The sequence below is a fragment of the Heterodontus francisci genome, chromosome 21 (genome assembly GCF_036365525.1).
Source record: "Heterodontus francisci isolate sHetFra1 chromosome 21, sHetFra1.hap1, whole genome shotgun sequence".
Taxonomy (NCBI): Eukaryota; Metazoa; Chordata; class Chondrichthyes; order Heterodontiformes; family Heterodontidae; genus Heterodontus; species Heterodontus francisci.
This window is the reverse complement of record NC_090391.1, coordinates 36,939,700-36,965,291: the sequence shown is the minus strand read 5'-3', so window position 1 is coordinate 36,965,291 and position 25,592 is coordinate 36,939,700. Positions and strand designations below refer to the sequence as shown.

The 25,592-nt window shown below is 46.2% G+C and overlaps 1 protein-coding gene across 1 annotated transcript; it reads left to right on the top strand.

Annotated features, from left to right (window-relative positions):
- The first annotated feature begins 16,699 nt into the window (after positions 1–16,699).
- LOC137381092 (probable G-protein coupled receptor 139) lies at positions 16,700–23,489 on the top strand. Its single transcript, XM_068053481.1, has 2 exons — positions 16,700–16,769; positions 22,585–23,489. Exons 1-2 carry the CDS (start codon positions 16,700–16,702, stop codon positions 23,487–23,489), a joined length of 975 nt encoding a protein of 324 aa, XP_067909582.1.
- Positions 23,490–25,592: the final 2,103 nt, after the last annotated feature.

The following is a 25,592-nucleotide window of genomic DNA, read 5'->3' as shown; positions in this document are numbered from 1 at the left end:
GAGCTCTGAGAGAGCAAGACTGCACCTTCTTCTGGCAGGGTAGGGACCCTGAAGAACCAAGACAGCATGGAGTGGGCTTCGCCATCAGAAATTCTTTCCTCAGCATGATAGAGCCACCTAAAAATGGCTCAGAACGCATACTGTCCATCCGACTGCACACCGCCTTTGGTCCAGTACACCTACTCAGCACCTATGCCCCAACACTCTGTTCCTCACCTGAAGTTAAAGACCAGTTCTACGAGGAACTCCATAATATTATTAGTAGCATCCCCAATACCGAACATCTGTTCCTGCTGGAAGACTTTAATGCCAGGGTTGGGCCGACCATGACTCATGGCCCTCCTGCCTTGGGCGCTATGGCATTGGAAGGATGAAGGAGAATGGACAGAGACTGCTTGAGTTGTGTACCTATCATAACCTCTGCATCACCAACTCATTCTTTCATACTAAATCCTGTCACCAGGTTTCTTGGAAGCACCCAAGATCACGTCGTTGGCACCAGCTGCACCTCAACATCACAAGGCGAGCCTCCTTAAACTGTGTTCAAATCACACGTAGCTTCCACAGTGCGGACTGCGACACCGACCACTCCTTGGTGTGCAAAAAGGTTAGACTCAATCCAAAGAAGCTGCATCACTCCAAGCAGATGGGCCACCCGCACATCAACACGAGCAGAAATTCTTATCCACAGCTGTTACAAAAATGTCTAAATTCACTTGAAAAAGCCCTTCAAAACACTCCCACAGATGATGCAGAGACCACGTGGGCCCACATCAGAGACGCCATCTATGAGTCAGCCATGCCCACCTATGGCAAACGTGTGAAGCGGAATGCAGACAGGTTTCAATCTCATTTTGAATAGCTGGAACCTGTCATAGCCACTAAGCGCATTGCACTGCTGAACTACAAAAAAATCCCCCCGCGAGTTAACATCCGTAACAGCCAGAAGCGCTGCACAAAGAACAGACAGGCGCTGCGCAAATGACTACTGGCAACACCTATGCCTTCATATTCAGCTAGCCTCAGACACCGTAAGCATCAGAGGAATGCATGATGGCATTAAGAGAGCTTTTGGGCCAACCATCAAGAAGATCGCCCCCCCTCAAATCTAAAACAGGGGACATAATCACTGACCAACGCAAGCAAATGGACCGCTGTGTTGAGCACTACCTAGAACTGTACTCCAGGGAGAATGTTGTCACTGAGACTGCCCTCAGTGCAGCCCAGTCTCTGCCAGTCATGGATGAGCTGGACGTACAGCCAAGAAAATCGGAACTCAGTGATGCCATTAATTCACTAGCCAGCGGAAAAGCCCCTGGGAATGACGGCATTACCCCTGAAATAATCAAGAGTGCTAAGCCTGTCATATTCTCAGCACTCAATGAACTGCTTTGCCTGTGCTGAGACGAGGGAGCAGTACCACAGGACATGTGCGATGCCAATATCATCACCCTCTATAAAAACAAAGGTGACCGCGGAGACGACAACAAGTACCGTGGAATCTCCCTACTCAGCATAGTGGGGAAAGTCTTCACTCGAGTCACTTTAAACAGGCTCCAGAAGCTGGCCGAGCATGTCTACCCTGAGGCACAGTGTGACGTTCGAGCAGAGAGATCGACCATTGACATGCTGCTCCGCCTTCGTCAGCTACAGGAGAAATGCCGTGAACAATAGATGCATTGCTACGTTGCTTTCATTGATGTCAGCAAAGCCTTTGACCTCGTCAGCAGACGTGGTCTCTTCAGACTACTAGAAAAGATCGGATGTCCACAAAAGCTACCAAGTATCATCACGTCATTCCATGACAATATGAAAGGCACAATTCAGCATAGCAGCGCCTCATCAGACCCCTTTCCTATCCTGGGTGGTGTGAAACAGGGCTGTGTTCGCGCACCTACACTGTTTGGGATTTCCTTCTCCTTGCTGCTCTCCCACAAGTTCAAGTCTTCAGAAGAAGGAATTTACCTCCACACAAGATCAGGTGGCAGGTTGTTCAACCTTGCCCGTCTAAGAGCGAAGACCAAAGTACGGAAAGTCCTCATCAGGGAGGTCCTCTTTGCTGTCGATGCTGCATTAACATCTCACACTGAAGAGTGTCTGCAGAGTCTCATCTACAGATTTTCGGCTGCCTGCAACGATTTTGGCCTAACCATCAGCCTCAAGAAAACGAACATCATGGGACAGGACGTCAGAAATGCTCCATCCATGAATATCGGCGACCACGCTCTGGAAGTTCAAGAGTTCATCTACCTGGGCTCAACTATCACCAGTAACCTCTCTCGCGATGCAGAAATCAACAAGCGCATAGGAAAGGCTTCCACTGCTATGTCCAGACTGGCCAAGAGAGTGTGGGAAAATGGCGCACTAACACGGAACACAAATGTTCGAGTGTATCCTCAATACGTTGCTCTGCGGCAGACAGGCCTGGACAACGTACATCAGCCAAGAGCGACGTCTCAATTCATTCCATCTTCGCTGCCTCCGGAGAATCCTTGGCATCAGGTGACAGGACCGCATCTCCAACACAGTCGTCCTCGAGGTGGCCAACATCCCCAGCTTATACACACTACTGAGTCAGCGGCGCTTGAGATGGCTTGGCCATGTGAGCCGCATGGATGATGGCAGGATCCCCAAGGACATATTGTACTGCGAGCTCGCCACTGGTGTCAGACGTACCGCCGTCCATGTCTCCGCTTTAAAGACGTCTGCAAACGCGATATGACGTCCTGTGACATTGATCACAAGTCGTGGGAATCAGTTGCCAGCGATCGCCATAGCTGGCGGGCAGCCCTAAAGGTGGGGCTAACGTGTGGCGAGTCGAAGAGACTCAGCAGATGGCTGGAAAAAAGACAGAAGCGCAAGGGGAGAGCCAACTGTGTAACAGCCCCGACAACCAATTTTTTCTGCAGCACCTGTGGAAGAGTCTGTCACTCCAGTATTGGCCTTTATAGCCACTCCAGGCGCTGCTCCACAAATCACTGATCACCTCCAGGCACTTACCCATTGTCTCCCGAGACAAGGAGGCCAAAGAAGAAGAAGATATTCCATCAGCCACGTTCTTGCCCACCAACTGAACCTGTACATACTCCATACTCCATACTCCATACTCCCTCTGTGTCCTCCTCACAGCTTATTGTCTCAGCTGAATTCGTATTAACAGCAAACTGGATACCTTAGATTCCATCCTTTAATCGCCCAATCATTTATCCCCACGTTTAGCGACCTCACTTTTATATGTTTAAGACCAACAATCTGTTTCAGTTATTACTGCACTAGATCCTGCCTCTGTTCATAAAACACTAGACCCTGCCTTCATTATTACTGTACTGGACAACATCTCGGTTTGTTACCCTCGATCAGGTCTCTGCATATGCTGCATTTCACCTGGTCTCAGTTTGTACTGCGCACACTGTTTCTAATACAATAGGCCCTGTCTAGACTCTATATCTAACCGCATACTGCCCATGCCCTGGGAATGTTTGATAGGACAGTGCAGAGGGAAACTTTCTTCTTTGGCCTACTTGGCTCGAGAGACAATGGGTGAGCACCTGGATATGGTCAGTGGTTTGTGGAGCAACGCCTGGAGTGGCTATAAAGTCCAATTCTAGAGTGACAGACTTTTCCACAGGCGCTGCAGATAAAATTAGTTGTCGGGGCTGTTACACAGTTGGCTCTCTCCTTGCACTTAGAACAAAGAACAAAGAACAAAGATAATTACAGCACAGGAACAGGCCCTTCGGTCCTCCAAGCCTGCGCCGATCCAGATCCTCTCTCTAAACATGTCGCCTATTTTCTAAGGTTCTGTATCTCTTTTCTTCCTGCCCATTCATGTATCTGTCTAGATACATCTTAAAAGACTCCATCGTGCCCGCGTCTACCACCTCCGCTGGCAACGCGTTCCAGGTGCCCACCACCCTCTGCGTAAAGAACTTTCCACGCATATCCCCCCGAAACATTTCCCCTTCCACTTTGAACTCGTGTCCTCTAGTAATTGAAACCCCCACTCTGGGAAAAAGCCTCTTGCTGTCCACGCTGTCTATACCTCTCATGATTTTGTACACCTCAATCAGGTCCCCCCTCAACCTCCGTCTTTCTAATGAAAATAATCCTAATCTACTCAACCTTTCTTCATAGCTAGCGCCCTCCATACCAGGCAACATCCTGGTGAACCTCCTCTGCACCCTCTCCAAAGCATCCACATCCTTTTGATAATGTGGCGACCAGAACTGTACGCAGTATTCCAAATGTGGCCGAACCAAAGTCCTATACAACGGTAACATGACCTGCCAACTCTTGTACTCAATGCCCCGTCCGATGAAGGAAAGCATGCCGTATGCCTTCTTGACCACTCTATTTACCTGCGTTGCCACCTTCAGGGAACAGTGGACCTGAACACGCAAATCTCTCTGGACATCAATTTTCCCCAGGACTTTTCCATTTACTGTATAGTTCACTCTTGAATTGGATCTTCCAAAATGCATCACCTCGCATTTGCCCTGATTGAACTCCATCTGCCATTTGTCTGCCCAACTCTCTAATCTATCTATATTCTGCTGTATTCTCTGACAGTCCCCTTCACTATCTGCTACTCCACCAATCTTAGTGTCGTCTGCAAACTTGCTAATCAGTCCACCTATACTTTCCTCCAAATCATTAATGTATATCACAAACAACAGTGGTCCCAGCACGGATCCCTGTGGAACACCACTGGTCACACGTCTCCATTTTGAGAAACTCCCCTCTACTGCTACTCACTGTCTCCTGTTGCCCAGCCAGTTCTTTATCCATCTAGCTAGTACACCTTGGACCCCAAGCGCCTTCACTTTCTCCATCAGCCTGCCATGGGGAACCTTATCAAACGCCTTACTGAAGTCCATGTATATGACATCGACAGCCCTTCCCTCATCAATCAACTTTGTCACTTCCTCAAAGAATTCTATTAAGTTGGTAAGACATGACCTTCCCTGCACAAAACCATGTTGCCTATCACTGATGAGCCCATTTTCTTCCAAATGGGAATAGATCCTATCCCTCAGTATCTTCTCCAGCAGCTTCCCTACCACTGACGTCAGGCTCACCGGTCTATAATTACCTGGATTATCCCTGCTACCCTTCTTAAACAAGGGGACAGCATTAGCAATTCTCCAGTCCTCCGGGACCTCACCCGTGTTTAAGGATGCTGCAAAGATATCTGTTAAGGCCCCAGCTATTTCCTCTCTCGCTTCCCTCAGTAACCTGGGATAGATCCCATCCGGACCTGGGGACTTGTCCACCTTAATGCCCTTTAGAATACCCAACACTTCCTCCCTCCTTATGCCGACTTGACCTAGAGTAATCAAACATCTGTCCCTAACCTCAACATCCGTCATGTCCCTCTCCTCGGTGAATACCGATGCAAAGTACTCGTTTAGAATCTCACCCATTTTCTCTGAGTCCAAGCATAACATTCCTCCTTTGTCCTTTAGTGGGACAATCCTTTCTCTAGTTACCCTCTTGCTCCTTATCTATGAATAAAAGGCTTTGGGATTTTCCTTAACCCTGTTTGCTAAAGATATTTCATGACCCCTTTTAGCCCTCTTAATTCCTCGTTTCAGATTGGTCCTACATTCCCGATATTCTTTCAAAGCTTCGTCTTTCATCAGCCGCCTACACCTTATGTATGCTTCCTTTTTCCTCTTAGCTAGTCTCACAATTTCACCTGTCATCCATGGTTCCCTAATCTTGCCATTTCTATCCCTCATTTTCACAGGAACATGTCTCTCCTGAACGCTAATCAACCTCTCTTTAAAAGCCTCCCACATATCACATGTGGATTTACCTTCAAACAGCTGCTCCCAATCTACATTTCCCAGCTCCTGCCGAATTTTGGTATAGTTGGCCTTCCCCCAATTTAGCACTCTTCCTTTAGGACCACTCTCGTATTTGTCCATGAGTATTTTAAAGCTGACGGAATTGTGATCACTATTCCCAAAGTAGTCCCCTACTGAAACTTCAACAACCTGGCCGGGCTCATTCCCCAACACCAGGTCCAGTATGGCCCCTTCCCGAGTTGCACTATTTACATACTGCTCTAGAAAACCTTCCTGGATGCTCCTTACAAATTCTGCTACATCTGGACCTCTAACACTAAGCGAATCCCAGTCAATGTTGGGAAAATTAAAATCTCCTATCACCACCACCCTGTTGCTCCTACATCTTTCCATAATCTGTTTACATATTTGTACCTCTATCTCACGCTCGCTGTTGGGAGGCCTGTAGTAGAGCCCCAACATTGTTACCGCACCCTTCCTATTTCTGAGTTCTGTCCATATCGCCTCACTGCTCGAGTCCTCCATAGTGCCCTCCTTCAGCACAGCTGTGATATCCTCTTTGACCAGTAATGCAACTCCTCCACCCCTTTTAGCTCCCTCTCTATCCCGCCTGAAGCATCGATATCCTGGGATATTTAGTTGCCAATCATGCCCTTCCCTCAACCAAGTCTCAGTAATAGCAATAACATCATACTCCCAGGTACTAATCCAAGCCCTAAGTTCATCTGCCTTACCTACTACACTTCTTGCATTAAAACAAATGCACCTCAGACCACCAGTCCCTTTATATTCATCATCTGCTCCCTGCCTGTTCTTCCCCTTAGTCACACTGACTTCATTATCTAGTTCCTTACAGGCTTTTGTTACTACCTCCTTACTGTCAACTGACCTCAATTGGTTCCCATCCCCCTGCCACATTAGTTTAAACCCTCCCCAACAGCGTTAGCAAAAGCACCTCCAAGGACATTGGTTCCAGTCCGGCCCAGGTGTAGACCGTCCAATTTGTAATAGTCCCACCTCCCCCAGAACCGGTCCCAATGTCCCAAAAATCTGAACCCCTCCTTCCTGCACCATCTCTCAAGCCACGCATTCATCCTGACTATTCTTTAATTTTTACTCTGACTATCACGTGGCACTGGTAGTAATCCTGAGATTACTACCTCTGAGGTCTTACTTTTTAACTTGGCTCCTGACTCCCTAAACTCTGCTTGTAGGACCTCATCCCGTTTTTTACCTGTATCATTAGTGCCTATGTGCACAATGACAACTGGCTGTTCACCCTCCCCCTTTAGAATGTTCTGCAGCCGATCTGAGACATCCCTGACCCGTGCACCTGGGAGGCAACATACCATTCGGGAGCCTAGTTTTCGACCACAGAACCGCCTATCTACTCCCCTTACAATCGAATCCCCTACGACTATAGCCCTTCCACTCTTTTTCCCGCCCTTCTGAACAGCAGAGCCAGCCATGGTGCCATGGACCTGGCTACTGCTGCCTTCCCCTGGTGAGCCATCTCCCCCAACAGTATCCAAAACGGTATACTTGTTTTGGAGGGAGATGACCGCAGGGGACTCCTGCGCTGCCTTCCTGCTCTTTCTCTGCCTTTTGGTCACCCATTCCCTTTCTCCCTCAGCAATCCTAATCTGCGGTGTGACCAATTCACTAAACGTGCTATCCACGACCTCCTCAGCATCGCGCATGCTCCAAAGTGAGTCCATCCGCAGCTCGAGAGCCGTCATGCGGTCTAACAAGAGCTGCAGTTGGACACACTTCCTGCACGTGAAGGAGTCAGGGACATCAGCCGTGTCCCTGAGCTCCCACATTGAGCAAGAGGAGCGTGACACGGGTCTGAGATCTCCTGCCATTTTTAATCTTAAGCTTAACTTAGTTAAATGAAAAAGGAACGAAACGTTTTTACCAATCACAATAAAACCAGAGAAATCGAAAAAGTCTTACCTTATAAACACCCCACCGAGTCCTTTTTTTTTTGGTTAGAGGAGGAGGGCGGGTGGGAGACACGACAAGTGTGGTGTCTCGGGTTCAGAAACCGCCCAAATATATAGTGTTTTACTTACCCAGCAGCCCACTGGCCTCCGCCGAAAAACAAAAGGAAATTAAATTTACTTTCAAACTGACCTTCCCAGCTGCTCACTCGCTCACTCTCTGCTCCCGAAAAAGCTGCTGCAATGAAAGGAAAGTTATTTTAAACCGCCCAAATATATAGTGTTTTACTTACCCAGCAGCCCCCTGGCCTCCGCCGAAAAACAAAAGGAAATTAAATTTACTTTCAAACTGACCTTCCCAGCTGCTCACTCGCTCACTCTCTGCTCCCGAAAAAGCTGCTGCAATGAAAGGAAAGTTATTTTAAACCGCCCAAATATATAGTGTTTTACTTACCCAGCAGCCCCCTGGCCTCCGCCGAAAAACAAAAGGAAATTAAATTTACTTTCAAACTGACCTTCCCAGCTGCTCACTCGCTCACTCTCTGCTCCCGAAAAAGCTGCTGCAATGAAAGGAAAGTTATTTTAAACCGCCCAAATATATAGTGTTTTACTTACCCAGCAGCCCCCTGGCCTCCGCCGAAAAACAAAAGGAAATTAAATTTACTTTCAAACTGACCTTCCCAGCTGCTCACTCGCTCACTCTCTGCTCCCGAAAAAGCTGCTTCCCAGCTGCTCACTCGCTCACTCTCTTCTCCCGAAAAAGCTGCTGCAATGAAATACTTCTGTCTTTTTTCCTGCCAGCTGCTAAGTCTCTTCGACTCGCCACTCTTTAGCCCCGCCTTTATGGCTGTCCGCCAGCTCTGGCGATCACTGACTACTGACTCCTACGATTGCCGTCAATGTCACAGTACTTCATGTTGCGTTTGCAGACGTCTTTAAAGTGGGGACATGGACGGCCGGTGGGTATATATCAGTGACGAGCTCGCTGGACAATGCATCCATGGGGATGATATCATCTTCCATGCGGCTCACATGGCCAAGCCATCTCAAGGGCCGCTGGTTCAGTAGGGTGTATATGGTGGGGATGTTGGCCGCCTCGAGGAATTCTGCATTGAAGATACAGTCCTGCCACCTGATGCCAAGGATTCTCCAGAGGCAGCGAAGATGGAATGAGTTGAGATGTTGCTCTTGGCTGACATATGTTGTCCAGGCCTCTCTGCCATAGAGCAAGGTACTGAGGACACAGGATTGAAACACTGAGACTTTTGTGTTCTGTGTCAGTGCGACATTTCCGCACACCCTCTTGGCCAGTCTTGACATAACAGCGGACGCTGTTCCCATGCGCTTGTTGATTTCTGCATCGCGAGACAGGTTACTGGTGATATCTGAGCCTAGGTTGATGAACTCTTGAACCACTTCCATAGCGTTTTCGCTGATATTGATGGATAGAGCATTTCTGACGTCCTGTCCCATGCTACTACTGATAATATGGAGTTCCTCGTAGAACAGGTCTTCAACTTCAGATGGGGAGCAGATTGTTGGAGCATAGATACTGAGTAGGTGTACTGGACCAGAGGCGGTGAGCAGTCAGATGGACAGTATGCGTTCTGAGCTATTTGAAGGTGACTATCATGCAGAGCCAAGAGTTTCTGATGGCGAAGCCCACTGCACGCTGTCTTGGTTCTTCAGGTTCCCTAATCTGCCAGTGGAAGGTGTATTTTTGCACTCTTAGAGATCCACTTGCAGGGAGGTGTGTCTCCTGAAGGGCGGTAATGTCCACATTGCGTCTATTGAGCTCATTGTCAATGATGGCGGTCTTCTGAGAATGGTTAATTTGTGTAAGGTCTTCTGACAAACCAGGACACATAGTTCTGACGTTCCAGCAGAAGATATGTAGGTAGGTGGGAGGGAGTGGGGACCGAGTTTCTGTGCGGTTGGTGCTCCCCTCCTGTCCCTGCTCTGTTAAACATGAAAGTGCACAGGTTGGAAGTGGGTTGATTTCGTGGTTGAGATTTTTATGTTTTAAACTCTGACTTGATCTCAACCCACTTAATTTTGGTTGTAAACTTTAACACCAGTAATGAGCAGCATGGCTGGACCGTGATGTCTGCCCTGCATTCTGGATATCTGAAACAAGCGCAGTGGCCTACAGACATCTGGGAGTTTCACGGGGAGGGGCAGGTGGCCCGAGTGCCCATGAGGGGGTCGTGAGGCTCAGGGCCTCAATCCGGCATTGGCCACCCTTCCCGTCACTGCTGGGAGCCGGGAAAGAATCTTCACCGTGAGCTGGATGGCGACCACGAACGCAGCGTCAGCCTGGAGGGCCTGGATGACGCCGACATCGAGGAGGCCGTGCAGGCTGTGGACTGGCAGACTCTCCAGGCTTGCGACCTCCGCCGAACGCCTCCTCCCTCCCATCCTCGCACCACCTTATCACCTCCTACCCCCTCGCTCCCCACCCCCTCCTCACTTGCACCCCTTCCCCCTCCCGCCAGTACTCTCTCCCCCTCGCACCCCCTTCCCAGCTCACCCCACGCACCCCCTTCCCCCTCGTACCGCCTCCCTCCTTGAACCCCCTTCCCAGCTCCCCCTCGCACCCCCTTTCCCTGCTTCCCCTTCCCCTCGCACCTACTTCCCTTGCAGCCCCTCCCCTCCACCAGCACCTCCTTCACAGAACCCCCCTCTCAACCCCTTCCCAGTTCCCCCCTCGCACCCCCTTACCCCCTCACACCCCTTCCCCACCCCCTCTCCCCGGCAGCCCCCGCTCCCCCATCGCCCCGCACCCCGTCTTCCCTTCCCTCTCCCTCCATGAAATCGCACAGTTTACTTGTTAGGGCCCCTGCTCATGGATAGGAGCGAACTACCCCGCTGCTTGGTGGGCGTCTGGGGAGAGACTAAGGCTAAGGGACTAAACCATAAAAGAAAATCCGGAGCAGAACCTCTCAGGCCTTAATGTGTCACCGTTGGCATGTTTCCGGCACTTCCTGCAGCCATGCCGACGCCAAAGGTCGTGCTCTGCACTCCTTTGGACCTCACTAGGAATGCCGAGAGGGGTGTTTTGTTGCTTGGGCAACTCACAACCACCATACATCCGCCCAGGCAGGCGCCATGGAGAGGTCATTCCATAGTTGCCTCACAGCGACCAAAGCAATACAGAAGGCAGCAGGTGTGGGTTATAAGTCCAGCTTAATTGGGGTAAAGATTGGGCGCCACCGGTTGCCTTTGTTGGTGGGAGAGATCATCACATCTCACTGGACAGATACCGCCCCCCTCAAACTGGGAAGCCCCCGACCAGTAAGGTTCTGTCCCGCCACAGTCCACCTGCTTCAGTGGGTGCTTGGAACTCAGGGTCATTGCCCAACAAGTGGGCGATAACACAGCAGCAAACAACACGACAAAAAAAATGGAAAGAAGAGACCAGCCCTTCGTTTTGCAAGCAGGAACGTCAGAAATATGTGTCCTTGCCTGTCGGAATGTTTTTTAACTACACACAAAACAGAAGGGCACGTGCTTTATTTTAAAGATAAGCAAATTACGTCATTTTTCTTGTTCTATCTTCAGGCACCTTTTCAAAGACTGTAATAAATCCAAATACTAAAGAACAAGTTATTTAACATTTTTACAACAAAAGAGTTAACACTACTTCTTAAACGAAATTTAATCTTCCCCATATCTCTTTTGCTGTTCATTTTCTCCCTTAAATCAATATCCAATTTCTGACATTGTTACTTAAATCAGTCAGCAAGACACGTCTTCAAGTTTAAACCGCAATATAAAGCAATTGCAGATTTAACCGTTGGTCCAATTAAAGCAGTGTTTTAAACTTCAAATTGGATTTCTGCCAGACATCTTCAGACTTTCAAGATAGAATATTATCTCTTAGAAAATTGTTAATTGCCTTTTTACAGTGGCAAAACCAACTTATAAAATAAAAATGTAACTTTAACTTTTATATCCCATTCCTAGGTACACAATCTTAAATTGGAATGAACACACTTACAATGACTTTTCACACTCATTCAATTCCAAACAACTGACTTTGAAAATTGATTCCTGTTTTGGGTTTTGAATTCAAAATACCAAAATCTGTGTCAGATTCCCCGTCCTGATGCCAAGGAATGCATAGGTTCAATTAGTTCACGACTAAACTTGACTCAAGGTTCCAACAAAATATACGTGTAAAAGAAAAGAAGACGTAACAGTCTCATGCTTTCAACTTTAAAGCCAAACAACAAAGAGTTAACGACTGTCAGTTCTACAGAACACAATTTGCACATCCCAAGGTCATTCATTTCATTCGTGGAAACTTCCAACATTCACACATTCGAATCCGAAGACTCAATATCTTCTTTTTCCTCACTTGAAATTGACTAAAACATAACCTCTACCAGTGCTTCTGTCCAATGGGTCCCAGACCCCCAAAAAGCTTACCAGAATATTCGACCCACTTTGGCCATTTACGCTTTAGGGACTCCCGGAGCACCTCCTTCCAATCTGGAGAGGCATCCATCATTCTGCTGTTTTTCTGCCACGTCTATGTGTCGGACACGGTGTGACTTTAAGATAATCACTTAACCGTGCCCACCCAGCAACACCAAATATTGACCCTCAAACTGGGGTGTCAACTGCCGTGGTGGACAAAAACCAACTGCACGAGATACTTCATATAAACACTTTTATTGATACTTAGATCACTTATCTGCTGTTATTTCACTTGATAAACTACTTGTTACTTGTTACAATAGATCACAAGACTCACGGCTTGGACTTAAATAGTTCCCATTGTGAGGCGAAGTGATCAGTCTCCCTGTAATGGGTTCTCTTCACTGAAGTGGACTCAGGGTTCCCTTTCCGTGATGGTCCTGCAGGTCTTCTCTTCGGAGGCTCCGAGCCTCCACTTTTTATACAGTTGCTACCAGTATCTAGAATATTCTTAGTCACGTAAACCCATGACTTGGAGTGATCCGTTTGCTTAGTGCGAGTTGCAAAGCAAAACAAAATACATTTGCTGGCCTTGTTCTTCTTATCTGTCCTTATTTAGTAATTCTTTGCAACCGCAGCAGTCTCACGGCCTCATTCGGAGCATATCTTCTCACACATTACCTATTCAGCAGGCTGGCTTCATTAAACTGCAACTGCAGCTGTTTCAAAGTCCTTGTCCTTCTTTTTCCCTTCACGCTCTGCAGATGTTTACTTGTTAGCCATCCAGCTACAACTTCAATATAAAAGCTAAATTATAATTCTGTCAGTCCCTGGTACAGTCCCCGTCCCATGGCACCTTCCCCTGCAATCGCAGGAGGTGTAATATTGCCCATTTACTTCCTCTCTCCTCTCTACCCCAGGCCCCAAACACTCCTTTCAGCGATTTCCTTGTACTTCGTTCAATGTAGTATACTGTATTCGCTGCTCACAATGTGGTCTCCTCTACATAGGGGAGACCAAGTGCAGACTTGGTGACAGCTTTGCGGAACACCGCCACTCAGTCCGCAAGCAACACCCTGAGCTTCCGGTTGCTTGCCATTTCCACACTCACCCCCCACCCTGCTCTCATGCTCAAATGCTCACATCTCTGTCCTGGGATCGCTGCGGTGTTCCAGTGAACATCAACGCAAGCTCGAGGAACAGCATCTCATCTACCGATTGGGCACACGTCAGGCTGGCGGACTGAACAGTGAGTTCAATAATTTTAGAGCATGACAGCCCCCATTTTACTTTCATTTTTAGTTGTTTTTTCTTTTTTCACATTTTTACGACTTTTTTTTTCATTAATTGCATTTCATCTTAGTTTGTTCACCCACTGTTTTTGTCATGTTTGCACTTGCTGCTGTTCAATATTCAGTCCGTTAACACCTTTTCTGTACTAAGGCTTTGTCTTTCAACACCCCATTAACATATTGTTTGCCTTTGCTCCATGACCTTTTGGTCAGCTATGCGGCCTTGTCCAATCTAAACCTTCTCCTTTGTTATCTCTTGCCCCACCCCCACCTCACTTGCTTATAACCTGTGACATTTTTAATATTTGTCAGTTCCGAAGAAGGGTCACTGACCCGTAACGTTAACTCTGCTTCTCTTTCCACAGATGCTGCCAGACCTGCTGAGTGGTTCCAGCATTTCTTGTTTTTATTTCAGATTTCCAGCATCCGCAGTATTTTGCTTTTATTTTAGTGTTTAATTCACTGCCACTTCTCTTCCAGGAATGCCTACCTTGAAGAAGTTCTGCTCTTCTCTCCGACGGAATTTTTTTTTGTCTCTTTTACCTTGTTCATGTTTAGAGATACAGCACTGAAACAGGCCCTTCGGCCCACCGAGTCTGTGCCGACCATCAACCACCCATTTATACTAATCCCACACTAATCCCATATTCCTACCACATCCCCACCTGTCCCTATATTTCCCTACCACCTACCTATACTATGGGAAATTTATAAAGGCCAATTTACCGACCAACCTGCAAGTCTTTTGGGAAGAAACCGGAGCACCCGGAGGAAACCCACGCAGACACAGGGAGAACTTGCAAACTCCCCTCGGCAGTACCCAGAATTGAACCCGGGTCGCTGGAGCTGTGAGGCTGCGGTGCTAACCACTGCGCCACTGTGCCACCCACTCCATTTCTTTCTATTTCTCTCCTGGTGTTTGATAAAGTTTCTACCAAAACTCGTTTTCACAGCCACATCTCCTTCCTCAGTGATTGCCTCCGGCTCCGACTTATTCCACGTGGATTCCAACAGCAGTTTCACCCATCATGCTTTGAATACACCCCGGATGACAAGTATCTCCGAGCAATACAACGTTCCTCGGACTGCTACTCTCGACACATCCTGAGATCCACACTCAGTGCTATGTGCCGCCACATGCACACACTGGACCTTTCTCTCCAGCAGCACCACCTCACCTTAACTCAAATCTGTTCAACTCCGCAGATTAATTTCATGTTTGGTCTCATCCGATGCTTTAACAAAAAAACGTTTTTCTTCCTTTCAGGTGTCAAGGGATGCAAGCTCCAGCAGCTGATGGGGACGAATGCTCCTCCAGATCCTCCTTCTCCTTCACTTCGCTCTGACCCCACCCCTTCTGATCTGACCCCTTGCCGTGTAGTCACTATACCCTCTGACCTCCCCCTCTCTGCTGCTGAACGTTCTGTACTCAGCAAAGGTCTCAGTTTTATCCCCTTACGCCCCCACCTCAATGAATTTCGCGTTCGGCATGACGTTGAGCTCTTCTTCCGTCGCCTCCACCTGCGCGCTCACTTCTTTGACCAGGAGTCCTCCTCCCGACCAGCAGACCCATTCACCCGCCTCCAGCATTCTCCCTCTACCTGGACCCCTCCCCCTGGCCACTTACCCGCTCTTGATCCCTTCATTGAAAACTGTCGGCGAGACATTGGTCATCTCAATTTATCTGCCCCGCTCACTCACTCTAAGCTGTCCCCCTCTGAACTTGAAGCACTCTGCTCTCTCAGGTCTAACCACGACATGGTCATCAAACCTGCAGACAAGGGTGGTGCTGATGTGGTACGGCGTACCGACCTCTACCTTGCAGAAGCTCAACGCCAACTCACTGACACTTCTTCCTACCTCCCTCTGGACCATGACACCACCACCGAACTTCAAGCCACCGTCCAAAGACTGTCACTGACCTCATCTCCTCTGGAGATCTTCCCCCTACAGCTTCCAACCTTAAAGTCCCGCAACCCCGGACAGCCTGCTTCTAACTACTTCCCAAAATCCAAAAACGGGACTGTCCCAGCAGACTCATTGTGTCAGCCTGCTCCTGCCCCACTGAACTTATTTCTTCAGATCTTGTCTTTATCTTTTCTCCGCTGGTGCAGTCTCTTCCCACCTACATCCGTGACTCTTCTGACGCCCTACGTCATTTTGACAATTACCAGTTTCCTGGACCAAACCGCCTCCTCTTCACTATGGACGTCCAGTCGATCGACAGCTCCATCCCCCACCATTATTACATTGAACAACTTTTCCTTCAACTCCACTCACTTCCTTCAAGTAAAAGGTGTTGCTATGGGTACCCGCATGGGTCCTAGTTATGCCTGTCTTTTTGTGGGATATGTCGAATATTCTTTGTTCCAGTCCTACTCAGGTCCCCTCCCCCAGCTCTTTTTCTGGTACATTGATGACTGTATTGGTGCAGTTTCCTGCTTCTGCCCTGAACTGGAAAACTTTATCAACTTTGCTTCCAATTTCCACCCTTCTCTCACCTTCACATGGTCCATCTCTGACACTTCCCTTCCCTTCCAAGACTTCTCTGTCTCCATCTCTGGGGATAGATTAAGCTCCCTCCACTTTATACGTAGAGGTGGAGCTCCCTCTACTTTATACAGCTGTCATGTTGAGATCTGAAACCTTATCCCCAGGCCATTAGGCTGGTCCTCTGTATTACTTGACCAATGCTATCATCACTATGCGACTCCCTTCCCAATTGAAGTGGACTGTGTCTGTCCCCTGACGTCATCCACAGTGGTTTCTAGGCTGTAACCCTGAACATGGTCCAGAATCAGAGACTCAAAGATTTCATTTTAACTGGGAAAGGGCAAGAACAGAGTGAAATAGACTCGGTTTTCTCCCTGGATTCAGTGTGAACAAGTTCGATACAATAATATGGAAAATGTAAACGACGCCAATCATAATTGTAGCATCCGTCCAGTCTGAGTACACATTTCAGGTTTATTCCCAAGAGAGGTCTTACGTAGAAAAAACCATTGGCATTGAACTGATTGTGTTTTATCCACCACATTCTTTACATCAGAGTCAAACCTGCTGATTCAATGTGTTTGTTCAGCTGAGTGTACTAATAACAATGATCAGGGGTATAAGCATGTCAGTGGAGACTTATCCCCTCTATAAATCAGGACCCACTCGAAGGATCAGCTCTGAATGACTGCTGGAGCTGTGGATTCCAGGCTAACGGAAGTCTCTGCTTCTCACAGAAATGGGATATCCAGTAATCGGTCAGATAGCAAGGATTTATTATCCTGTACTTGCAGCAATTGGAGTTCCTGGTAAGCCTGTAGCACAGCTGTTCATGGTGTAAATTAATGTTAACTGTGCTGCTGAACTCGGTATTATTTCTCACTGTGAATGTTACACAGCTACCTGTTCTTTTCCAGCAATTTACTGATGGAATCTCCTCATTGTCTACTTTTTCAGTCTTGCATTAGGTCTTTGATGGTTTTGGTTTCAGCACGGTTTTGTGACGGGTAGGTCGTGCCTCACAAACCTTATTGAGTTTTTCGAGAATGTGACCAAACAGGTGGATGAGGGTAAAGCAGTGGATGTGGTGTATATGGATTTCAGTAAGGCGTTTGATAAGGTTCCCCATGGTAGGCTATTGCAGAAAATACGAAAGTATGGGGTTGAAGGTGATTTAGAGCTTTGGATCAGAAATTGGCTAGCTGAAAGAAGACAGAGGGTGGTGGTTGATGGAAAATGTTCATCCTGGAGTTTAGTTACTAGTGGTGTACCGCAAGGATCTGTTTTGGGGCCACTGCTGCTTGTCATTTTTATAAATGACCTGGAAGAGGGTGTAGAAGGGTGGGTTAGTAAATTTGCGGATGACACTAAGGTCGGTGGAGTTGTGGATAGTGCCGAAGGATGTTGTCGGGTACAGAGGGACATAGATAGGCTGCAGAGCTGGGCTGAGAGATGGCAAATGGAGTGTAATGCGGAAAAGTGCGAGGTGGTTCACTTTGGAAGGAGCAATAGGAATGCAGAGAACTGGGCTAATGGGAAGATTCTTGGTAGTGTAGATGAACAGAGAGATCTTGGTGTCCAGGTGCATAAATCCCTGAAGGTTGCTACCCAGGTTAATAGGGCTGTTAAGAAGGCATATGGTGTGTTAGCTTTTATTAGTAGGGGGATCGAGTTTCGGAGCCACGATGTCATGCTGCAGCTGTACAAAACTCTGGTGAGACCGCACCTGGAGTATTGCGTGCAGTTCTGGTCACCGCATTAAGGGAAGGATGTGGAAGCTTTGGAAAGGGTGCAGAGGAGATTTACTAGGATGTTGCCTGGTATGGAGGGAAGGTCTTACGAGGAAAGGCTGAGGGACTTGAGGTTGTTTTCGTTGGAGAGAAGGAGGAGGAGAGGTGACTTAATAGAGACATATAAGATAATCAGAGGGTTAGATAGGGTGGATAGTGCGAGTCTTTTTCCTCGGATGGTGATGGCAAACACGAGGGGACATAGCTTTAAGTTGAGGGGTGATAGATAAAGGACAGATGTCAGAGGTAGTTTCTTTACTCAGAGAGTAGTAGGGGCGTGGAACGCCCTGCCTGCAAAAATAGTAGACTCGCCAACTTTAAGGGCATTTAAGTGGTCAATGTATAGACATATGGATGAAAATGGAATAGTGTAGGTCAGTTGGTTTCACAGGTCGGCGCAACATCAAGGGCCAAAGGGCCTGTACTGCGCTGTAATGTTCTAAATCTAAAAACCGTGGCATTGTTACGGGGTTACTCAAATCAGGCGCTTCAGGTAAGATCAACAATCAGGAAATCAGGAGCTTTTAATAGTTTAATGATGTGCATTTAACCGGTCTTGGAATATTTTTATGAATTTTATTTTCAGTGATTGATAATGATACATTTCACAGTCTCAGTGTTACAAGGGGACAGCATAATGTCCTCCCTCCCCAATCACATGGCTCAGTTTAACTGGGATTTCAATGTCTTTATTGTTGATCACTGGTTCAAATATTATTTCATTCAGTGTGTGTTTGACACTGCTACAGAGTACTGCTACTGATCTGAGTTTGCTGCTGACACTTTCACTTCTCCTTCTCTGCTTCACTGTGGCGTCTTCACTGTCACTGGACTACATTGTAAACTAGAAAGCGTTGATGCGATGTTTTATTGGTTTACACTCTATCAGTTGGAATCAAGAGTCTTTCCATTTATCTGTAGATTATCAGATGCAGCGCTGATGTTGATGTTTTATTAATTAAACATTCTAACGGTATACTTTATAATTCAAGGAGAAGGAACTTCAATGATTGTGAGGGTTGTTTGGAAGAATCTTTGGAACATGTTTATTCCATGCATTGTAGATGAAGGGAAGAGTGTAGGTGAACAGGTGGTCACTTGTGTGTTCTTGAGATACATTAAATTATTCACAGAGGTTTCACCGTTGAACAACCTGACTCTGAGAATAGAATCATTGATCCTGGGGCTGGTGAACAGAACACAGGCGCAGAATGTGAAAAAAAATCAGTTGCAAAAAGTAGCATTAAGTAACAGATTGCAGGATGTGAGCCCTCCAGAGAGATAGAGAAGGAGAAAAGAAACAGGAAGAACGAAACTGAGAGAAAGAGATAAGCAGAAGTAAAGAGAAAGAGAAAAAAGCAGCAGTGTGAATAATTCACTGTCATAAAGTGCTGGAATATCCAGAACAATTAGTGAGAGAAACCGTGAGTTGAAGTTGCCTTTTGCCAGATTATGTTCATTTTCCTGTTGGACTTGATCCTCTGTGTTGATTTCAGTCAGGTCCTCATCTTTTTTTTTTGGAGGAAATTCCTGTTCGTTACTTAGTGACTGAATAAACAGAATAGAATCAGTTCTTCACTGACGGTAATTATGTAAATTCATTATTTAAATAACGCAGTTTGAAATCTCTGTGACTGTTGAATTCAATGGACAGCGAGGCTGATATCAGAAATATATTTAAAGTTATATTTAATTGCATGTACAAAATTAAATATATTGACTATATTGTATAAACAATCAGCTCTTCTCCAACACCAATAACCACAGAGATTATTCTTTTGCAAAGATGTAAAGGTAACAGGGTTGGAGTGGTGGGTGATTTTAACTTCCCCTATATTGACTGGGACTCACTTAGTGCTGGGGGCTTGGATGGGGCAGAATTTGTTAGGAGCATCCAGGAGGGTTACTTGGTTTCTTGGAACAATAAGTAGATAGTCCAACTAGGTATGGGGCTGTACTGGACCTGGTATTGGGGAATGAACCCGGTCAGGTGTTCGATGTTTCAGTAGGGGGAGCATTTCGTGAACAGTGACCAGAATTCCATAAGTTTTAAGGTAATTGTGGCTAAGGATAAGAGTAGTCCTCGGGTGAAGGTGTTAAATTGGGGGAAGGCTAATTATAACAATATTCGGCAGGAACTGAAGAATTTAGATTGGGGGCGGCTGTTTGAGGGTAAATCAACATCTGACATGAGGGAGTCTTTCAAACGTCAGTTGATTAGAATCCAGGGCCAGCATGTTCCTGTGAGGAAGAAGGATAAGTTTGGCAAGTTTCGGGAACCTTGGATAACGCGGGATATTGTGAGCTTGGTCCAAAAGAAAAAGGAAGCATTCGTAAGGTCTGGAAGGCTAGGAAGAGACGAAACCCTTGAGGAATATAAAGACAGTAGGAAGGAACTTAAGAAAGGAGTCAGGAGGGCTAAAAGGGGTCATGAAAAGTCATTGGCAAACTGGATTCAGGAAAATCCCAAGGCTTTTGATACGTATATAAAGAGCAAGAGGGTAACGAGGGAAAGGGTTGGCCCACTCAAGGACAGAGAAGGGAATCTATGTGTGGAGCCAGATGAAATGGGCGAGGTACTAAATGAGTACTTTGCATCAGTATTCACCAAAGAGAAGAACTTGGTGGATGATCAGGCTAGGGAAGGGTGTGCAGATCGTCTCAGTCATCTCATTATCAAAAAGGAGGAGGTGTTGGGTGTCTTACAAAGCATTAAGGTAGATAACTCCGCACGGCCTGATGGGATCTACCCCAGAATACTAAGACAGGCAAGGAAAGAATTTGCTGGGACCTTGACAGAAATCTTTGCATCCTCATTGGCTATAGGTGAGGTCCCAGAGGACTGAAGATCAGCCAATGTTGTTCCTTTGTTTACGAAGGGTGGCAAGGATAATCCAGGAAATTATAGGCCGGTGAGCCTTACGTCAGTGGTAGGGAAATTATTAGAGAGGATTCTTCGGGACAGGATTTACTCCCATTTGGAAACAAACGAACTTATTAACGAGAGGCAGCATGGTTTTGTGAAGGGGGGGTCGTGTCTCACTAATTTGATTGAGTTTTTTGAGGAAGTGACGAAGATGATTGATGAGGGAAGGGCAGTGGATGTTATCTATATGTATCTATATGACTTCAGTAAGGCCTTTGACAAGGTCCCTAATGGCAGACTGGTACAAAAGGTGAAGTCACACGGGATCAGAGGTAAGCTGGCAAGATGGATACAGAACTGGTTCTGTCATAGAAGACAGAGGGTAGCAGTGGAAGTCTGTTTTTCTGAATGGAGGGATGTGACTAGTGGTGTTCCACAGGGATTAGTGCTAAGACCTTTGCTGTTTGCAGTATATATAAATGATTAGGAGTAAAATGTAGCTGGTCTGATTAGTAATTTTGCGGATGACACAATGGTTGGTGGAGTTGCGGATAGTGATGAGGATTGTCAAAGGATACAGCAGGATATAGATTGTTTGGAGACTTGGGCAGAGAAATGGCAGATGGAGTTTAATCCGGACAAATATGAGGTAATGCATTTCGGAAGGTCTAATACACGTGGGAGGTATACAGTAAATGGCAGAACCCTCAGGAGTATTGACCGGCAGAGAGATCTGGGCGTACAGGTCCACAAGTCACTGAAAGTGGCAACGCAGGTGGATAAGGTAGACAAGAAGGCATACGGCATGCTTGCCTCCATCTGTCGGGACATAGAGTATAAATATTGGCGAGTCATGCTGCAGCTGTACAGAACTTTAGTTATGCCACATTTAGAATATTGCGTGCAATTCTGGTCGCCACACTGCCAGAAGGACTTGGCGGTGTTGGAAATGGTACAGAAGAGGTTTCCCAGGATGTTGCCTGGTCTGGAGGGCATTAGCTATGAGGAGAGGTTGGATAAACTCGGATTGTTTTCACTGGAACGACGGAGGTGAAGGGGCGACATGATAGAGGTTTACAAAGTTATGAGCGGCATGGCCAGAGTGGATCGTCAGGCATCAAGATCGGCACAGGTTTGGAGGGCCAAATGGTCTGTTCCTGTGTTGTACTGTTCTTTGTTCTTTGAATGCATTAATTGAGTTGTATTACTGGGATCTACCGATGAGATTTCCTCCAACACTCTTCAGCTGTCTCTCCCTGTGAGTCTTAGCCTCTCCTCTCACTGTATTGAATCCTCAGTCTCCTCATCCATTGCTTCAGTTTATCTACTGTCCCAAACCATCTTCTCCAGTGTACCTTCCTGCTCCAACATGCCTTTTCCCTTCTCTACCTCCCAAACTCACTCACTGGCTCCACTGGCAGCTGCCTCATCCAACCTGATAGGAATACAGGATCACAGGAGTAGGAGGAGGCCATTCAGCCCATCGAGCCTGCTCCACCATTTTAGATCACGGCTGATACTCAAACTCAACGCTGCAGTTTTCAGCCTTTTCCCATTTGGTAACATTGCTGTCGGTTCCCTGAACCCAGAGCAACAAACTAGCTGTACATCCCGCTCTCCCCAAACCTTCCCAACCAACAGTCTGGAGACAATTTCACAGTAAGCCCTTTAGATTCCACATCTACAAGACCCCTTCTCATTTCTTCACTTGCACTGCATCCTCACTCAGTACTTCCAGTAATTCCTGTGCTGACTTTATTCACTTTCTGTATCAATTTCACATTTCATTATTAATAATTGTGTTTTCAAACATTTCACTGTGACAAAGCACTGCCCAGGTCAATGAATCAGTTTTCACTGCTCGGTGCAGCAACAAAGCTGGAAATTTCAGCCCAGATCCTGTCAAACCGCTGCTTTGTCTCCAGGTCTGATCAGTAATTTCTCTGCTTCCATTGCTTTCTCTTCCAGTTAACTTGGTGGCGATTGTGATCCTGTCCCGAGGAAAGTGTGGTCTCTCCAAATGTATCACTCTGTACCTGGTGGGAATGGCAGTGTCTGATCTCCTGGTCGTTATAACTAATGCCATATTGAACTGGATTGCTTTATTTTATTTCCCACATTCATTCCTGAGAATTGCTCCTTTGTGTTCTCTCATTATCGTTCTGCTTTCTGCAACCACAGTTATTTCTGTCTGGCTCACAGTCACTTTCACCTTTGATCGATTTGTGGCCATTTGTTGTGAGAAGCTGAAAACAAAATACTGCAGTGAGAAGACGGCGGCTGTGGTTGTAGGAACAGTGAGTGTGCTGGGCTGTTTAGAGTCTGTCCCCTGGTACTTTACACTGGAACAACGTTATATTATTGATCATGTTCCCATGGGATGTGTTTATAAACTGAGCTACTATACATCCCCCATATGGGGAGTATTTGAATTGTTTGACCTCAGTTTAACCCCTTGTATCCCGGTCTTTCTGGTTTTGCTGCTCAATGTTCTGACTGTCAGACGGATTGTATTCTCCAGTAAAATCCGCAGGGGATTCCGGCGCCACATCAATGGAGAGAATCACAAGGACCCAGAGATGGAGAATCGCAGAAAATCAATTATTTTACTCTTCACTATATCTGGCAGTTTTATACTGTTATGGGCGACCCGGGTTTTGTATAACATTTATGCGCGAATCGCCGATATTCAGTATTATTCTTCCTACACTGATCCATTCTTTATCACAGATAAAACATCAAAGATGCTGCAGCTTCTCAGTTCCTGCACCAACACATTTATTTACACTGTGACCCAGACAAAATTCAGACAGGAGCTGAAGAAGGCAGTGAAATACCCTCTAAATATAATTGTTAAATTAGTGAAGTCATAGAAAGAGCTGAAGGGTTTCAAACACTGAAATGGTGAGAGGGGACACTAACGGCAATGAGAAAGGAACACTAGCAGATGGGGATGGTGGGAGGGGAACAGTAACTGCAGTGAGAAAGGGACACCAGCAGATGGAGATGGTGAGAGGTGCAGTAAATGCAGTGAGAAAGGGACACCAGCAGATGGAGATCCTGAGCCATAGTGGAAGGGAGATTCTCTGTTGCTGAGAGTTTGGAAGTTTCCACGATTTGATGAATTTTCTTTATTGTAAACTTGAACTGCTGAATAAAGTAATTTCAATGCAACTTTTGTTAAATGGCTATGATTCTACTATGTGAACACTTGTAATATGAAACTCGTTCCTGTTTGGAAAATTATTTTGAGTGAGTAAAAGTAATGCATAAATAAAACAACAGCATCAAATAAAACTCAAACAATCATTTATAAATATAAACTGTCTAAATGAGTTGCATTGGGTTCTTCATCACTAACGTTATGCCATCTCTCTCTCACTTCTTTTTCTATGCTGGTATGTTCTCTACCATAACTAAGAGTAACAGAAGTTTTGATCCAATTGTCTTTTGAAAGTTAAAATTGAATCTGCTTTCCGAAACCTGTCAGACAGTGAATTCCAGACCATAACAACTCCCTGCCTATTTGTTTCTCCCCTCTACTAGTGTAAACAGTCTCTTCTCATGTCTCCAAATTGAGAGAAAGATTTTGAATACAATTAATTTCTCCAGGACAGCAGCTGCAGAGGAGCTGGTACCTCCTGAATTTGGAGAAGTGATGAACAAACATCCCTCTGAATCCCCCAGGAGAGCAGAGGAACGAAACAGTCGGTAAGTAAAGGGAAACAAGTGTCACTTTACTGCAGCAGCAAAAAGTCTTTGTAAGAATGTGGAGGTCGTTATCTCTGAACTTTATATAAACAGCAGGTGAAAAATGGAATATCTTTCACACAATTTGTGCTAAATGGACATATTCCCGATTTGTAAACCCTTGTAATATTAACGTGGTAAAGATTAAGCAAGTTTTTTTTGTTTCCAATGATTGCAGGGTAATACATAGATACAGCAGCATTAAATCAAGTACAAACAATCATTGAGAAATACAACTGTTAACATGGGTCAGAATTGTTGTGTGAAATGTCACCAGTTGTAAAAGTTCTCTTGGCGGCATCATTAACCCGACTCTAGTTTCAGGCTTTGTCACACAGTGGAATTGAAAAGCAGAATAAAAACTGCCTGTTTATACTGCATTCAAATAGGCCTCTCCAGCAAAAACTCTTTGCCAGAATTTCAAGGTAACTGCATTGAGACATTGTCAGTCTTTTTCTGAACTTTCTGTAAACTGGAGGTGAAAAGTGACAGATATTTAATAAAATTTATATTCAATGGCCATTATCCAAACCAACTACTCCTTGTTATAAAATGACAGCAGCTTTTCTGCACTGTTAATGAGGCTTTGGGGGAGGGAAAGAGTGAGAAAGAGAGGTAGGTTTCTTTCGGGAATGGTCCTTTTGGGATATGGCTGGAATATCCCTCCATCCTCCATTCCCTGTTTACACAGAGACTCACCTTGGACTGTCCCATACCTGGGGCAGATAGTGTGTCCAGATAGAGGAAGCTTGGTGCTGGTTGGATGAGCTGGACTTTGGATGGACTGGCTGTTTGAGTGACAGGTTCTGGGATATATTAGGACAGCATCAGCCACCATTCTTTCTTTCCATGCGGCTGGTATGTAAAGGTGAGCTTCAGTGTCTCAGTCTCTGTCTCTGTGCCCAGTTGAATTGAAGCTGATTACAGTGTGTGTGTGAGAGAGTCCCGTCTGAATCCCCCCTCTCTCTGTATCACTCTAACAGTTTAACCCAATTCACACCCCAATGCCCCTGTCCAGGATATTTCCCCATGGGCGAGTTGATAGAGGGATGTTGTTAGAGTCCAACGATGGAGCGCAGACCATGTGGGATGGTGAGTATCACATCTTTATTGTCTCTCTCTGCCATTCTCCCTTATTCTAATCATCTATCTCACTCTCAATCTCTCTCTCACACTCTCTCTCCCCCTCAATCTCTCTCTCTCTCCCTCAATCTCTTTCTCACCCA

Bases quoted from the DNA above. Each gene is read 5' to 3' on its own strand.
- LOC137381092 (XM_068053481.1), top strand. From the start codon at position 16,700: ATGGGATATCCAGTAATCGGTCAGATAGCAAGGATTTATTATCCTGTA. The intron at 16,770-22,584 runs GTAAGCCTGTAG...TTTCTCTTCCAG, and splicing joins TGCAGCAATTGGAGTTCCTG to TTAACTTGGTGGCGATTGTG.